General features: G+C 38.3%; 1 protein-coding gene across 4 annotated transcripts in view; it reads left to right on the top strand.

The window, feature by feature from the left end:
- Positions 1–12,744, top strand: part of LOC119659865 (zinc finger protein rotund-like) — a 206,835-nt gene that overhangs the window by 73,817 nt on the left and 120,274 nt on the right. For 3 of the 4 annotated variants that reach the window (XR_005250379.1, XM_038068177.1, XM_038068178.1), the window contains exon 1: positions 4,497–5,094. The exons of the other annotated variant lie outside the window; for it this stretch is intronic. Coding sequence is in view for 2 of the 3 variants with exons in the window: in XM_038068177.1 (XP_037924105.1) it covers positions 4,525–5,094 (570 nt within the window). In the remaining variant the exon portion in view is untranslated. Of the gene's footprint in view, positions 1–4,496; positions 5,095–12,744 lie in introns of those variants that run through there. 4 annotated transcript variants of the gene reach the window in all.

Raw genomic sequence — 12,744 nt, forward strand, 5'->3', positions numbered from 1 at the left:
TTCATGACTACGATTTTAGACATTCCCAGAGTGCTAAGATTGAAGACATAGCTACAGGCTGATTCTCTAACGGGGGTTCATATCTGGGACGGAACGGCATTATATAGAAATAAGTTAACCGAATCGGTGCTTTGCTTCGATCATTTCGTAGCACAAGAGTGAAGAGCGCCATCTTCACGTTCTATACTCGGTAAACTATGAGATTCGAATGGATAGGTAAACTCGTCGCTAATAGAAAGCTGCGATCCTACCCTTTGGCATAGGAGGTAAATGCAGGGTGCTCTCATCTATCAGTTAACCTCTCTGCGTTCTGCATGAAGTGTGGCTATGGAGGTTGTACTCATCGAATTGTTTTTGTTCCTACTTAGAAGTGCAAAAATCTTAAGAAAACTCATGCGCTCCAACTTAGCCTCATAATTTTCGACGCTAGGGCAGATAGATGTGGGACTCCCACCCAAAAGAAAACCGCCCGCGGTCTTTCCGCCCTCATCGTATGGTGTAAATATTACTTTTAGTACCCGGTTAGGTTAGTTTGACGTTATTACCTCATGTATTTGATGTTCGTTTTAGAGATGACTGTAAGTTCATTGCTTTCCGCTTTGATACATTTCCCCCCATTTTCTTGCCAATCAGGTTCAATCCGGCCTTCAGAGGCCAGGATTTTATCACTATCGTTATTTCCATTAAGTTAGTCTTCACATTTTCTAGGTGCTTCACAGTGGTAGCAATGCCACGTAGTCTTCCTGAGCCTTGTGATAGCGCCGTGAGGATGCGTGGAAATGTCATCTGAAAACAGTTTGGTCAGCTTCTTCGGATAATCTTTTTTGATCGCCTGATTATTGTTTGTATGCTAGCTGTCGATCGTTGTTATCGAGTTTCGTTCCCACACTCTGGTAAAGTTGACTTGGTCGAAAGCATGCAGCCATTAGCATTCGGGTTTTTTTGTTCCGCCAGTATTTGGATTGCTTACTGGAGTATAGTAGCATCAAATGCTTGGTTGGGTAATCAGATTCAGATTCTCTGTGGCCGCACCGTTTAAAGACATACATTTTATGGGAGCGAGATTACCATCTAATATCCATACCGGTTGCTGGTAGTCCCTGTGAGTAAAATGTTCACTAGCATGTTAATCGTCTCTTTCGACTAGCGTATGCTTGCTCCATTATAAACGCCAGGACTCTTGCTCTAAAGATTGATGGGCTTCCAACCATCGACTCGTGGTGGTTGTGGTTGACGTCCACGGGAACGCAGTAGAGGTTTACATAGTCATCGGTTCCTGCAGTTATGTACTATTCACTGAGGGAAATGTCCACATCGACCTCAGTACAATACATATTGTGTGCACTCATCTGCGTTTTAAGAAAATACTATCTGGTAGATCATTACCCTTAGAAATTCACGCTAGTTTTGGATACCTAGGGCTCCTAGGTGCTCACAGCCCCTCTAGCAGCATAAATTTAAATCCATTGAGTTCTTATACGCAGAATTTTGTATTTAAAGGTAACTAGAATTTATTTCACTATGATTGAGTCTTTTTCTGAGGATAAGGAAGAAAGGTGGTATTCCACACCTTCTTCTTCTTCTTCTCTCCACTTGCTTCAAAATCCTCGAAAGATACGTCAACGACTGGTTAACCGCACACTTCGGTCACCTCATTGTCAAAGAGCTGCATAGTTTCGTGAAACATAGATCTACGACTTCAAACCTTCTGGTCTTCACCAACTTTGTTGCTAAATGCTTGAATTCACGACAGGAGGTACATGCTATTTATACCGATTTCTCCAAAGCCTTTGATACCGTTGACCATAGCATTCACCTCTCTCTTCATTACTCGACTTCCCTTCCTCAGTCCTGGCTTTCCTCCTATCTCTGATACCGTCCCTGCAAAGTTTCTTTTCATGGTTACCCATTTCGTTCCTCCTCTTCTTCCTCTGGTGTTCCCCACGGCTCTATACTTGGACCGCTACTCTTCCTGTTTTTTACCAATGACCTCGCCTCCATCGTCACCTGCTCGTATTTACTACGACCTTAAATTGTTTGCCTCTGTTTCGTCTCCCTTGGACTGTGCTACAATCCAACCTTGATAGTTTAGTCCGTTGGTGTTCAGTCAACAAGCTAACACTGAATTTCAATACATACTACTGGATGTCTTATTCGCTTAAAGCTTCCTCAACATCCTTTTCCTATTCTTTTAGTAGACAATCCCTTTCACTATTGACCTCCTTCAAAGGCCTGGGTGTAATATTCGACAACAAACTTTGTTTCAATTCCCGCTTTGTTGACATCATCAATAGAGCTTCCTAACTATCTGGTTTTATCCTACGTTCCTCCTCCGACTTTACGTGAATCCAGTATTTCCTTCTCTAGTTTTAAGCGTAAAATAAGCCATTCACTTGCTCCTCCCTCTGAAGACAATATATAATAAGGAATTTGCTTTCTGCGTATTGTCGTCATTAAATAAATAAATGAATTCTGTTGCATATTTATTGAGTCGAAAAAATAAAATAAGGAAAAGTGGTGGTGACGACGTGCTAGATAATAAAACTCTCAAGGGAAATCGCACTGTGCCCTAGAAAAACTAGGCATCTGGTATGACGTAGAGAGAACCAGACACTACCCCAGAACATGCATGGAAGTTTCGTCACTCTCTTCACAAAATCCGCATACAGTGTCCGTAGCGATTCCTAGCTTCCCTAGGTGATAATTGACCCTGGAATGACGAGTGAGTAGTCCTATTATGATCCGAAGGTTTAAACAATGTTTGGAGCACTTGAGTTCATATTCCCCCATGAATACCCTGGACTGTTCCATTCTTAGTAAGTTTGCCTAGTACAGTTCCCCAGCCGTTCCCCTTCGTTTTTAGCGTCGTAGCCATGAACCCATTTCCGACTCCACGACCTGGCTAGAAAAGAGCAAGGATCTTTTTCTGGCCAGGTCGTCCGCTACCTTATTACCTTCTAACCCAATCTAGCCTGGAACCCAAAGTATTCAGACCGAAGCTAACACAATATAGAAAAAAAAAACACATTAATTTTAGTTAGAGCCAGAAAGACAGCACGAAACTACTTAAATAGCGTAAATTCGAAGTATGGATTTCGGTTAAGCAATTCAATATTTCATACTATATATAAACGAACAACGGTTTTTGAAGTAATGACAACTTGAGAAACACGAAGACCTTAAAAAATATTCCTAAAAACTCACAAGTGACATACTGAAAGGATCCATGCACAATCATATCATGTGAGGACAATCTCAATCGTGGATATTCGAAAGCTTTTCGTAGCCACTGTCCCCTCAAGAAATAGTATGTCTGTTTGTCGAGTCATGCATAGTATAGTACACAGCATAAGAAACTGTAAGGACATTCGAAATCTATGCATCCGTATATCGTTTTCTACATAATACATCCATATATTTTTATACTAGCCAAGGATTGAAAGAAAACGGAAAAAATATAAAAAACATGGAAGAAGAAGAAAAATAAAACGGAAAAAATAAAACGAAAACACCAGAGGATAGAAAAAGGACGACCGACGTATAGAAGGAGTATATTTTTCTTCACATATACTTATATGATTGGTACGTAGTATAGACTGCATAGTATCTAGATATAAATGGGTATGTGGGTACATATTCTTCGTTCTTGCACAAAAATATCGTACAAGGAGAGAGGAAAAGAAAAATGCATGTATCCTTTAAGCATGTAGAAGTAATATCATTGCAATTCGCCTCCTAACGTCGAAGCTCTAAAGAAAAACCCAGAAGTAGTTTTCGTGAGCGTCAAGACGGTATACAACGAGTATACACAGAACAGTAACATATTAACCAGAATGTATTTATTTAATTTTTAGAGTCTGCTCCCAACAAATGACTCGTGACGCGTAAAAAGTGCAGTTTTCATTAGTCTTAAGAATTCTAATCCGGAGGCTTAGAATAATCCTAATTCCGATGATAAGGTCCAGTGAGATTTAAAGTTCCTAGAACGCGATATTACTAAACGTCGTTTCAACCGAAAGTTCCTAGCTACGTGCAATATTTGTAGATTTTAGAATTTAGTGCAAAAATAAGTATTTTGTCTAGTGGAAACAGTGAAATTATTTACAAGGATTTAGAGCGTAAAATATAAATATATCTATATAAAAATTAAAAAAAAAATATTGTTTTTGAAGTTTTTTGTCAAGTTTCTTGAAAGGTGAAATTCATATAAATGAGAAGAAGAATCTCTGCAACAGAAACTAATTACTCCATTCACGAAAATACTTCCTTGGATATGTGTTAATTACTAATTGGGGTTTCAAAGCGATAGTGTCGGACCTGGCCTGGAGGTCTATGATTTGTTCGGAAGTCAATAGAAAAGTTAACGGTCATTAAAAGATTTCCTAAAATAAAAATCAGAAAATAAAAAGATCCTCCAAAATGAAAAAAATGCTGTAAAAACTTTAGATGACATCCCACAAGGAAAGAAAGGATATTACATTAACGTAGTTTGTTTCTTTCAACTAAACCAAGGTGAAAAATTATATGTCGAGTGTAGTGGGAGACTGTACACCGAAGGGTGATTCAGAAGAAGATAACACGCTTCCTAGTGCAAAAAGGAAACCATATCCGGTGGTTCTTTGTGACAGTGAAAATTCCACATCATCAATGACACATGATGATGATTTACTTGAAAGTGATAATGATATAAAACCGTTTATTCAAAAACGTTTTCCGGCAACCATGGGTGGACTTTCGATACCACATCACGGACTATCAGCTGCGTTTCACGGTTATCATGCCCATTCGGCGGCAGCAAATATCAACAATGGCAATAAGACTCCATTCTTATTGCCTGCTGAGATTTATAAGAGCCTGTTTGCAAGTGCAGTCCTTCAGAAACAGCAACAGCATCATCACCATCAATATAACCAAACAAGTTTATCCACCACAATGTCCGGAAATAGTAGTGGTGCATCGATAGCAGAGAAGACTAATCACTCGCCTCCACCACCTCCACCGTTTCCAAGGAATTTGTTGTTTTCATGTGGTGAAAAATATCATCAAAGTCTTCAGGATCAGGAGAACGATGTACCGGAGAATAAGATTAATGATGTTAGTATTTGTAATATCGGTTTTAAGCTTACGTACCGAAAATTATTAGTTTGTAGTTGATTAGTTGATTTGCAGGGGCTAGAGCCTTGTAAATATTCAGTTATTGTATATCGAACTGTGTGGGTTTCGGTACGTATTCAACGATTCTGAGATACAGTATAAATAATAGATAATCCATGCATCATGAAGACAAAAAATAAAAGGAAAGATTTTCTATCTTAAATCTAATTTATCTGGGAGAGAAATCATTGGACCATACTATCGTAAAATTGCTTAGCCTAGGCATGAGGAATGTCTTTCTTCTGTCATACAAATCTGAATCGATTAAGGATCATGTTTTTATATCTCTGAACTAACTGACTACTTTGGGTAATCAGTTAAAGGACATAGTTCAGAATTGGTTAGGGTGTTAGAGGAAACTCTATCTGTCCTTGAAACACAACATGCCTGCAGGATTGGATGGGATTCTAAACAGTATTCTCAAACTAGCGTAGACTAAATTGGGCATGATGGAACGAGCGTTTACTACTCCGGGGAAAAGACAGTCGTTGACAAGATTGTTGGATTAGTTAGAGATGCAATAATCTCCATCACGCGCACTGGCACTGCACGTCGAAAAGTCGTTTAATGCCACTAATGGAGGTTGTATTACGGACTTTTTTACTAAATTGGATGTCCCTGGTTATTTAGTAATATCAGGGCCAAAGATAGAAAATCAGACCCCGGGGTGAAAATTATATGGGTCTGTGGGGAAAATTATTCCGACTTCTCTATAGTTCCCTTTTTTCATTTCCACTTCTATTCTGAGCCCCTAAAAAAATTCAGGGCTCGAAGAGAATCGTCCCCTTTCCAACCCTCCTTGTCAGGCCTAAATACCACTGCATGCAAATTATCAATTACAAACGCATATACAGTTCGGAAAGAGTGGACAGAAAGGAAGTACATTGTTCCAGTAAGGGCTCAAGTGAAATCACACTAGTGGCCTTAATGCTTCCAAACAAACAGTATATCACTGTATGACCTGTCGTATCACATTAACAAAATTATTTGTGTTGGCGATAGGATGACGGTCGTAGAGATGGCCCTTCTTTCTTCTATTTTTATTTATTTTATTTATATTGGAAAAAACACCTAAATCCGCTGAAAAGGGCATTCATCAGCACAATATGGACACATATTGAGAATAAAACACACAGTGTCTATCTCTGGAAATAAAAACAAACCTCTGGAAACAAAAACAGCAGCCTTTTATAAAATTCATATTTTTATATTTTCTACTCTCATTTATTTATTTATTTATCTGTTGGACAAACGCATCCAAATGTACCGAAGGAAGGAACATTCACCAAAATATAAACGTATGCGGAGAATAAAATACACAGGGCCTGCTTCTAGGAATAAAAACAAAACCTATTTAATGCCCAAATTGGTCAGATAAAAGGATAAGAAAATAGCTAAGATACAAAAATATTGAAGAAGAGAGAAGGGAACTTTCCTTACCCCAATATATGTTGTGGTGGGATAGTTGTCATTAGTTTACTTAGCAAAGAAATTCCCTGGTAATGGGTAACCGGGTGATTGATGACCGGAAATATCAGTTTTATTGTTATTGTTGATTTCAAGAACTGGACCAGCTATCAACTAGCAGCTAAACCTAGATATCATCGATAGTGTTCTCTGTGTGCTGTTCCGCGTCAATTTACTGTTACTTACAAGGTCCCAGCTTTCCCCAATTCAAGTATACGTTGTGTTATCGCGGTTTTATGTCCTAAAAAAATAACGAAAGAAGAACTTAAGGACCAGATATCCGTGGACGTATTAGTGACAAGGCTAAAGTGGCAGTTGATAGGTCACGTGTTAAGGAAGGGCGGCGGCTCCATTGCCATGCAATAAAATCCACTATCACTGGATGGACAAGGAGTAGGTTACCCCAAAACTACGAGGCGTAGAACAGTGGAAAAGGAGAGCAAGCTTTTCGGAAAATCATGGAATGAGTTGAATCACATTGCAAGAACAGCGATAGGCATATAGTAACCACATATGTGAATTGCAGAAAACAAGTTTCCCGGTTGAAGCAAAGATAGCTTCTAGTGTTTATCTAGAAAGCATAGGAATCAAGAGCCAAGCTCTGGTAAAAAAAACGGATATGCGCTCAATATAATTTGTAGTCATGTCGTGTTCTACAAATTATATAAAGGAGCACTCAACATCTGCGAGCCGCTACGGTCACGCTGCTCCCAGGGCAGAGGTAAGGCAGCGTCTGACGATTTGCCTCTGCCCTGGTAAGAAATCGTAAAGCCGTCATCGCTTGACATTTTTGAAAAGTTTGGGTGCAAGCCCTAAGTGAGGGGTCCGTGGACCAGGAAAGAGGGAGTAAGTTGCTCCCCATTTGGTCCGGTCCAGCATTAAGTTGATGCGGACTTAGGACCCCATCATTCTCAAAAGACATTGATAGCTTCTAGTGTTCTAGAAAGCATAGGAATCAAGAGGACGTGTATTGAGATAATTTTGATGATTTCATTTGTAGAATCATCTCCTTTCATTGCTTCAGTTAATACATCTTGATTGATGCAAAAACAATTCTTCTGCGAGATTTTACTGCGATTCTCCCTACTTTCTTCTAGAAAGTACTCTAGGGAGTAGGTAGGACCTTCAATCGCCAGTATTCTGGCTAGGGTAGGCCCTCTCTCCTCTCTCGTCTCTCCTCTCTCGTCTCTCTCTCATATTGGAGTAGCTTCTTTATGTAGGCTATCGCTGCAGAGCGATCTGACACAAATTCGAGATTTCGCTTCTATCAATGCTTTAATATTTTGAGTTTACTGGTGGGTATTGTATTTCCCCTTCGTAAATTCTGCTTGTCACTATTTCTTTGTTTTCAATGCCGATGAGTGGAAGATGTTTTGATGATATTGTGGTACTATTACGCTCTTAAGTGGTTGTTATTGAAGATGCGCGAAAGATCACTTTAGTAGGGTAATTTGCTATAACATCATTTGGTGATATCACCAAATATTACTTGTCATTAGAGGAATGTTTACTCTGTATTACGTATAATGTGGGGCAGCTACAAATAGGAACGATAAGATATTTTCATAAACAAAAAGGAGGGAAATATAATTTTTGCGAATGTGCATTATTTCATTTATAGGTACATATATCTATTTCCTGTTGCTTAGCTCAGCATTGAATCTCCGTAGTAAAAAGTTATTTATTAGACACAAACGCAAAGCCAGCCAATTAATCGGCGGCCGACATTCATGAAATCATTTTACTAGCCCAGCATGAAATCATTTTACTAGCCCAAAGCCGGTCTAAAACGAACCTTAAATTAACCAAGAGAACAGCGAACCACAACACTGATATGTAGATTCGCAAACTATACGCGGCTTCAATTTGGTACTCGACAGCGACAACCGCAGCCTCTACTTAAACTAGGAAGATCGGTGGCGGTTGATGGTTTTCTGTCATGGGATATCACATTACAAAACGTTACCTATCAAAAGAGTAATATCCTCATCACTTCTGTAATACAGTGATGCTTGGTGATGTTATAATCTTAAGTGTGTGTTAGTGATATTTCCCTCGCGATAATGTGATATTATAGTTTGAGGTGATATTACTTTTGCGATATCAGATACATCACCTACCCATCTCTACTTACTATACAGTTTGACTTCACACTAATTTATCAAATAGATATATTTTCTGCTCTACATAATAAATTAAATGGGCAGCCGTGTGATTGCCACCATAATTGCTGCATGCCCTAGTTGTTGGATCACTTTTATCTTTTGTATATTCTGGCAAGATGACATATTAACTAATACTTCTCGTTAGAACCTTTCACTTTCTTTCAACTACAATACCATATTTAAAAAAAGTTAGATGAAGTTGTATATTGGGTGACTCCTTTTCCTGGTCTCGGATTCTGACGATTTTTGATTTTGAAGACTGATTCAACGATAAATCTCGCTTGAACTAGCCCATTTTGGACTTCATGTCATGAAAGTAACAGTCATGTACATGTACTCCAGCTATTTGAATGCTCCTATTTTTTCGTATTCTACATATAACGATTCTTCTATTTTCTTCTTGTTTTATAATGTCAAGTACATAAAAATCACGTAGTACTAGAATCCTAGAATATGAATCACTTCTGCATATAGCTGACCTAATCCATTGAGCCTTTTTCGATTTCTAAATATATTTGTTATAAAAAAAAATACATGACTATATAAAACGTTTTTAATGCTTTTACTGGGATTTTTTGCACATTGATAACTGGCCTTAAAATATTGAGGTAACTTGTACAATTAAACAAAGAAATGTTAGCCACACCAAGTGATCTCCAATTGTACAGAAATAAAGTATCTTTAAGTCAATTATCATTAATTTTTTACTTAAAATTTATCGAAAACATCTAAATTTTTCAAAAATTGAAAACAATCTAATTAGCAAATTTTACTCACCAAATAATTTTTCGTATTCTGCACAAAAAACAGCATACACTTTCACGGCCATAAAACTTTCTTACGTTAGTAGCATTGGAAGGCGTTCTGGAACGTCAATAGTTGCGTTCTATAAACCATTTAGATAAAGAGATATTGTCCTTGAGATAACTAGTGCTGTGGCAACGAAAACATTTTTTCCTTACAAAGTTATATGATGATATGACCTCACCGTTACTTTTCAAGCCACTTTCTTTTAACATTAGCGAACAAGAATGGATTAAGCTTCTTTGTGTTTTCTTGTACAGGGAATTGTTTACCTGTTTGAACAATGGCTAGCTCATGTAGTTTTCATCGCTTCCTTATAGATACGTTGATTGATTCCAAATGTTCAGATAACCCTCCTTAATACTGATGATGCTACGTATCTATGTACTACGCTTTGTATGATAAGATTGTTGATTGGTTCTTCTTATGACCTATGGTATGTTAAAATGCTACCGATCACACTTCTAATGGAAAATATGATAAAATCATATCGTTAACCTATGCTCTCAAGTCAAGTAAAGGTGCGTTATTAATGGTTGCTCAATTGAAGATTCGCTAAACCCAATGAAAATACGTCAATGGATGAAAGGTTCCTATTGGTACCTGTAAGAAAGATGTTCGATTTGATTGCTTAAACCGAAACCTTCTGAGGAAGGTCAGTGATATATTATAATTTAAAGTTATGAAAACACATTTGCTCTATTTCTTGTTCTTCTGCGGTAATTATATTTGTCATGATTATAAATGAAGTTTAAATATAGCTTGAGGTATGTTGCCAGGAATGACACTCCTTACAATGACAATTCAATGGTGATAGTAAATTCATTCCCGTGTTCAGAGAGTAGGCCAGCCGGGAGCGCAGAGAAAACGGAAGCGGAGAAATTTTGACAAAATCACATTATCTATGTAATTTCAAGAAGGGTTGTTAGTTTGTTATTTCTTATCGTGTTCATGTGGGATATCGAATGAAGGCTCACATCTTAGTTTCGACATATGCCACAAAATGTCAATGTAATTTTCGTATGTTTCCGACTGTCAGTTAGTAACAACCCTTTTAGTATTACTATTGCCACATCTGATTATATGTTTTTCTGTTTGGATGCCAGACAGGCCCTTATTCCGTATCTGTTACATCTACTAATACAAATTCGATGGAAAATCCCCGCCCCCCCCCCCCCCCCAAATTAATTCAATTAAAAAGCCATTCTCAGAAACTTCTGAATAAGAAAACCAGCGTGATGTCATTAATTTACTATTATATTTTGGAAGTTTTCCAGAAAACGCCCTTTGGTTTTCCCATATATACAATATATAGGAAAATAGGAACAATATCGAACATAATACCGGAAAATTTGGTATAAATCCTATCAAAATTACTGGAGATCAAAAACATGAAATTATTAGAATGAAGTCGACCAAAGTTCGAACAACAAGGCTATCCTGAAGTTCCCAACCCACTGTCTGTTACCTTGCAGAAAGTTCCAGAAAGTTTAATTTGATTATAGTTTAGAGGTGAAGATCGCAAATTTTTTATTCATAATGTGGCTTGCAATATCTTTTGCAAAAGGATTTGACAATTATTTGAAGTAAACTTAATTTAATTTTTATAATAAAAAAAACGTTTTCCTTGGTAACTTCAATACCAGCAGATAACTTGATGTCATCCAACTATGTACAGAAATTATATTAGGTTTCAATGAACTCGTCAGTCTTGTTGTAAAGACTTGTGTTGTAATTTATACGCAACTAAATAGGGTCAACAATTTCCTATGAATAACACCTTTTGATATCTAGCTAGTTCAAAATTGGATTGGATACCTTCCGTTCACTCTTTGTAGAGTTTACGGCGTCCATACAGTCTCAGGTTTCAGTAAGACTATGCTTCAGTTTCATTATCATCACACTTAATGCTATGTAAGCTGCAAGTTTACAGCAAAAGAACAGCACGAACACCAACATCCAAAGCGGCCGGCGTTCGAACTCGGAGTAACGAGACCACGTGGCAAACGCTTAATAATCTCAACTATCGCCACCCCCAATTCATTAGTTTAAAATGTGTCCCATTCATAAGCGGCTCGTCGTGATTGGTTACGCCATTTCGTGCTATCAAAGGCCTTATCTCGATGCAGTCACGAGACCCCAGCCAGCGTGTCAAGCCACCGTTGTTTCGGCCTGCCTTTTGGTCGTTTACCATCGACTTCGATGTACACACGCAAATTATATGACCATACCATCGAAGGCGCTTCTCACGAAATTTTTCACGATCGATGTAACTTCATATCGATCGCGGATATCCTCATTTCGGATGAGATCAAGGCGTGTTACGCCACTAGTCCAACGTATCTTCGTATCCATTACCGCGAGACGCCTGGCATTGTCTTTTATAGTCAACCAACATTCAGACCTATAAAGAACAACTGAGCGTACGACATTGCGATAACTTTTAGATTTGAGACGTTTGTTGATACGTCGATGGACACAGTAGTTCTTTTAGGATGCAGTGCGACATGTCTTGACGATGATCCGTATGGAAAGCCACTTCATCCAGGTAACGCTAATGCGTGAATTAATTTCATAACGCAGTTCTCCATCAGCTGATGATGGGCATTGGACCAAGATATTTAAATCAGCAGTTCCGGGCAGGTGCGCTGACAGTGATAGTACCTGTTTCATGGAGATCAGTTGACAAAAATTCAGTTTTATTCAGATTCAATGTGAGACTGTGTTGCACGAGGCGATCATTCTATTTTTCTACAAGTTGTTCGAGATCATTTTTGTTATTAGACGGTAGGAAAACATAAACTTCATAAAGCAGTGTATAGAGAGCTGGACTTTGGATGTCCCGCGTGACAGTGTCTATGACAAGAAAAGAGAGAAGTGGTGAGAGAGCGCTTGCTTGATGAACACCGACAGAAACACGAAGCAGTTTTGATATGAGTTCATATCAAACACTTCCTCCAGATGCAGAAAGGAAATGTAAAGAGGGCGATGTTTCTCACGGTATTTATCCACCGTGCAGCGTGCATTACGTCAGTAGTTCAGACTTTCTAGACAAACGCGGACTGATTCACGGTTATTTGAATGACTTCGCGAATACGGTTGTAAAGAATGCTATAAAAATATTCATGGTGTAGGACAGCTACCGGATCGGACA

The sequence above is a fragment of the Hermetia illucens genome, chromosome 6, assembly GCF_905115235.1.
Source record: "Hermetia illucens chromosome 6, iHerIll2.2.curated.20191125, whole genome shotgun sequence".
Classification (NCBI taxonomy): domain Eukaryota; kingdom Metazoa; phylum Arthropoda; class Insecta; order Diptera; family Stratiomyidae; genus Hermetia; species Hermetia illucens.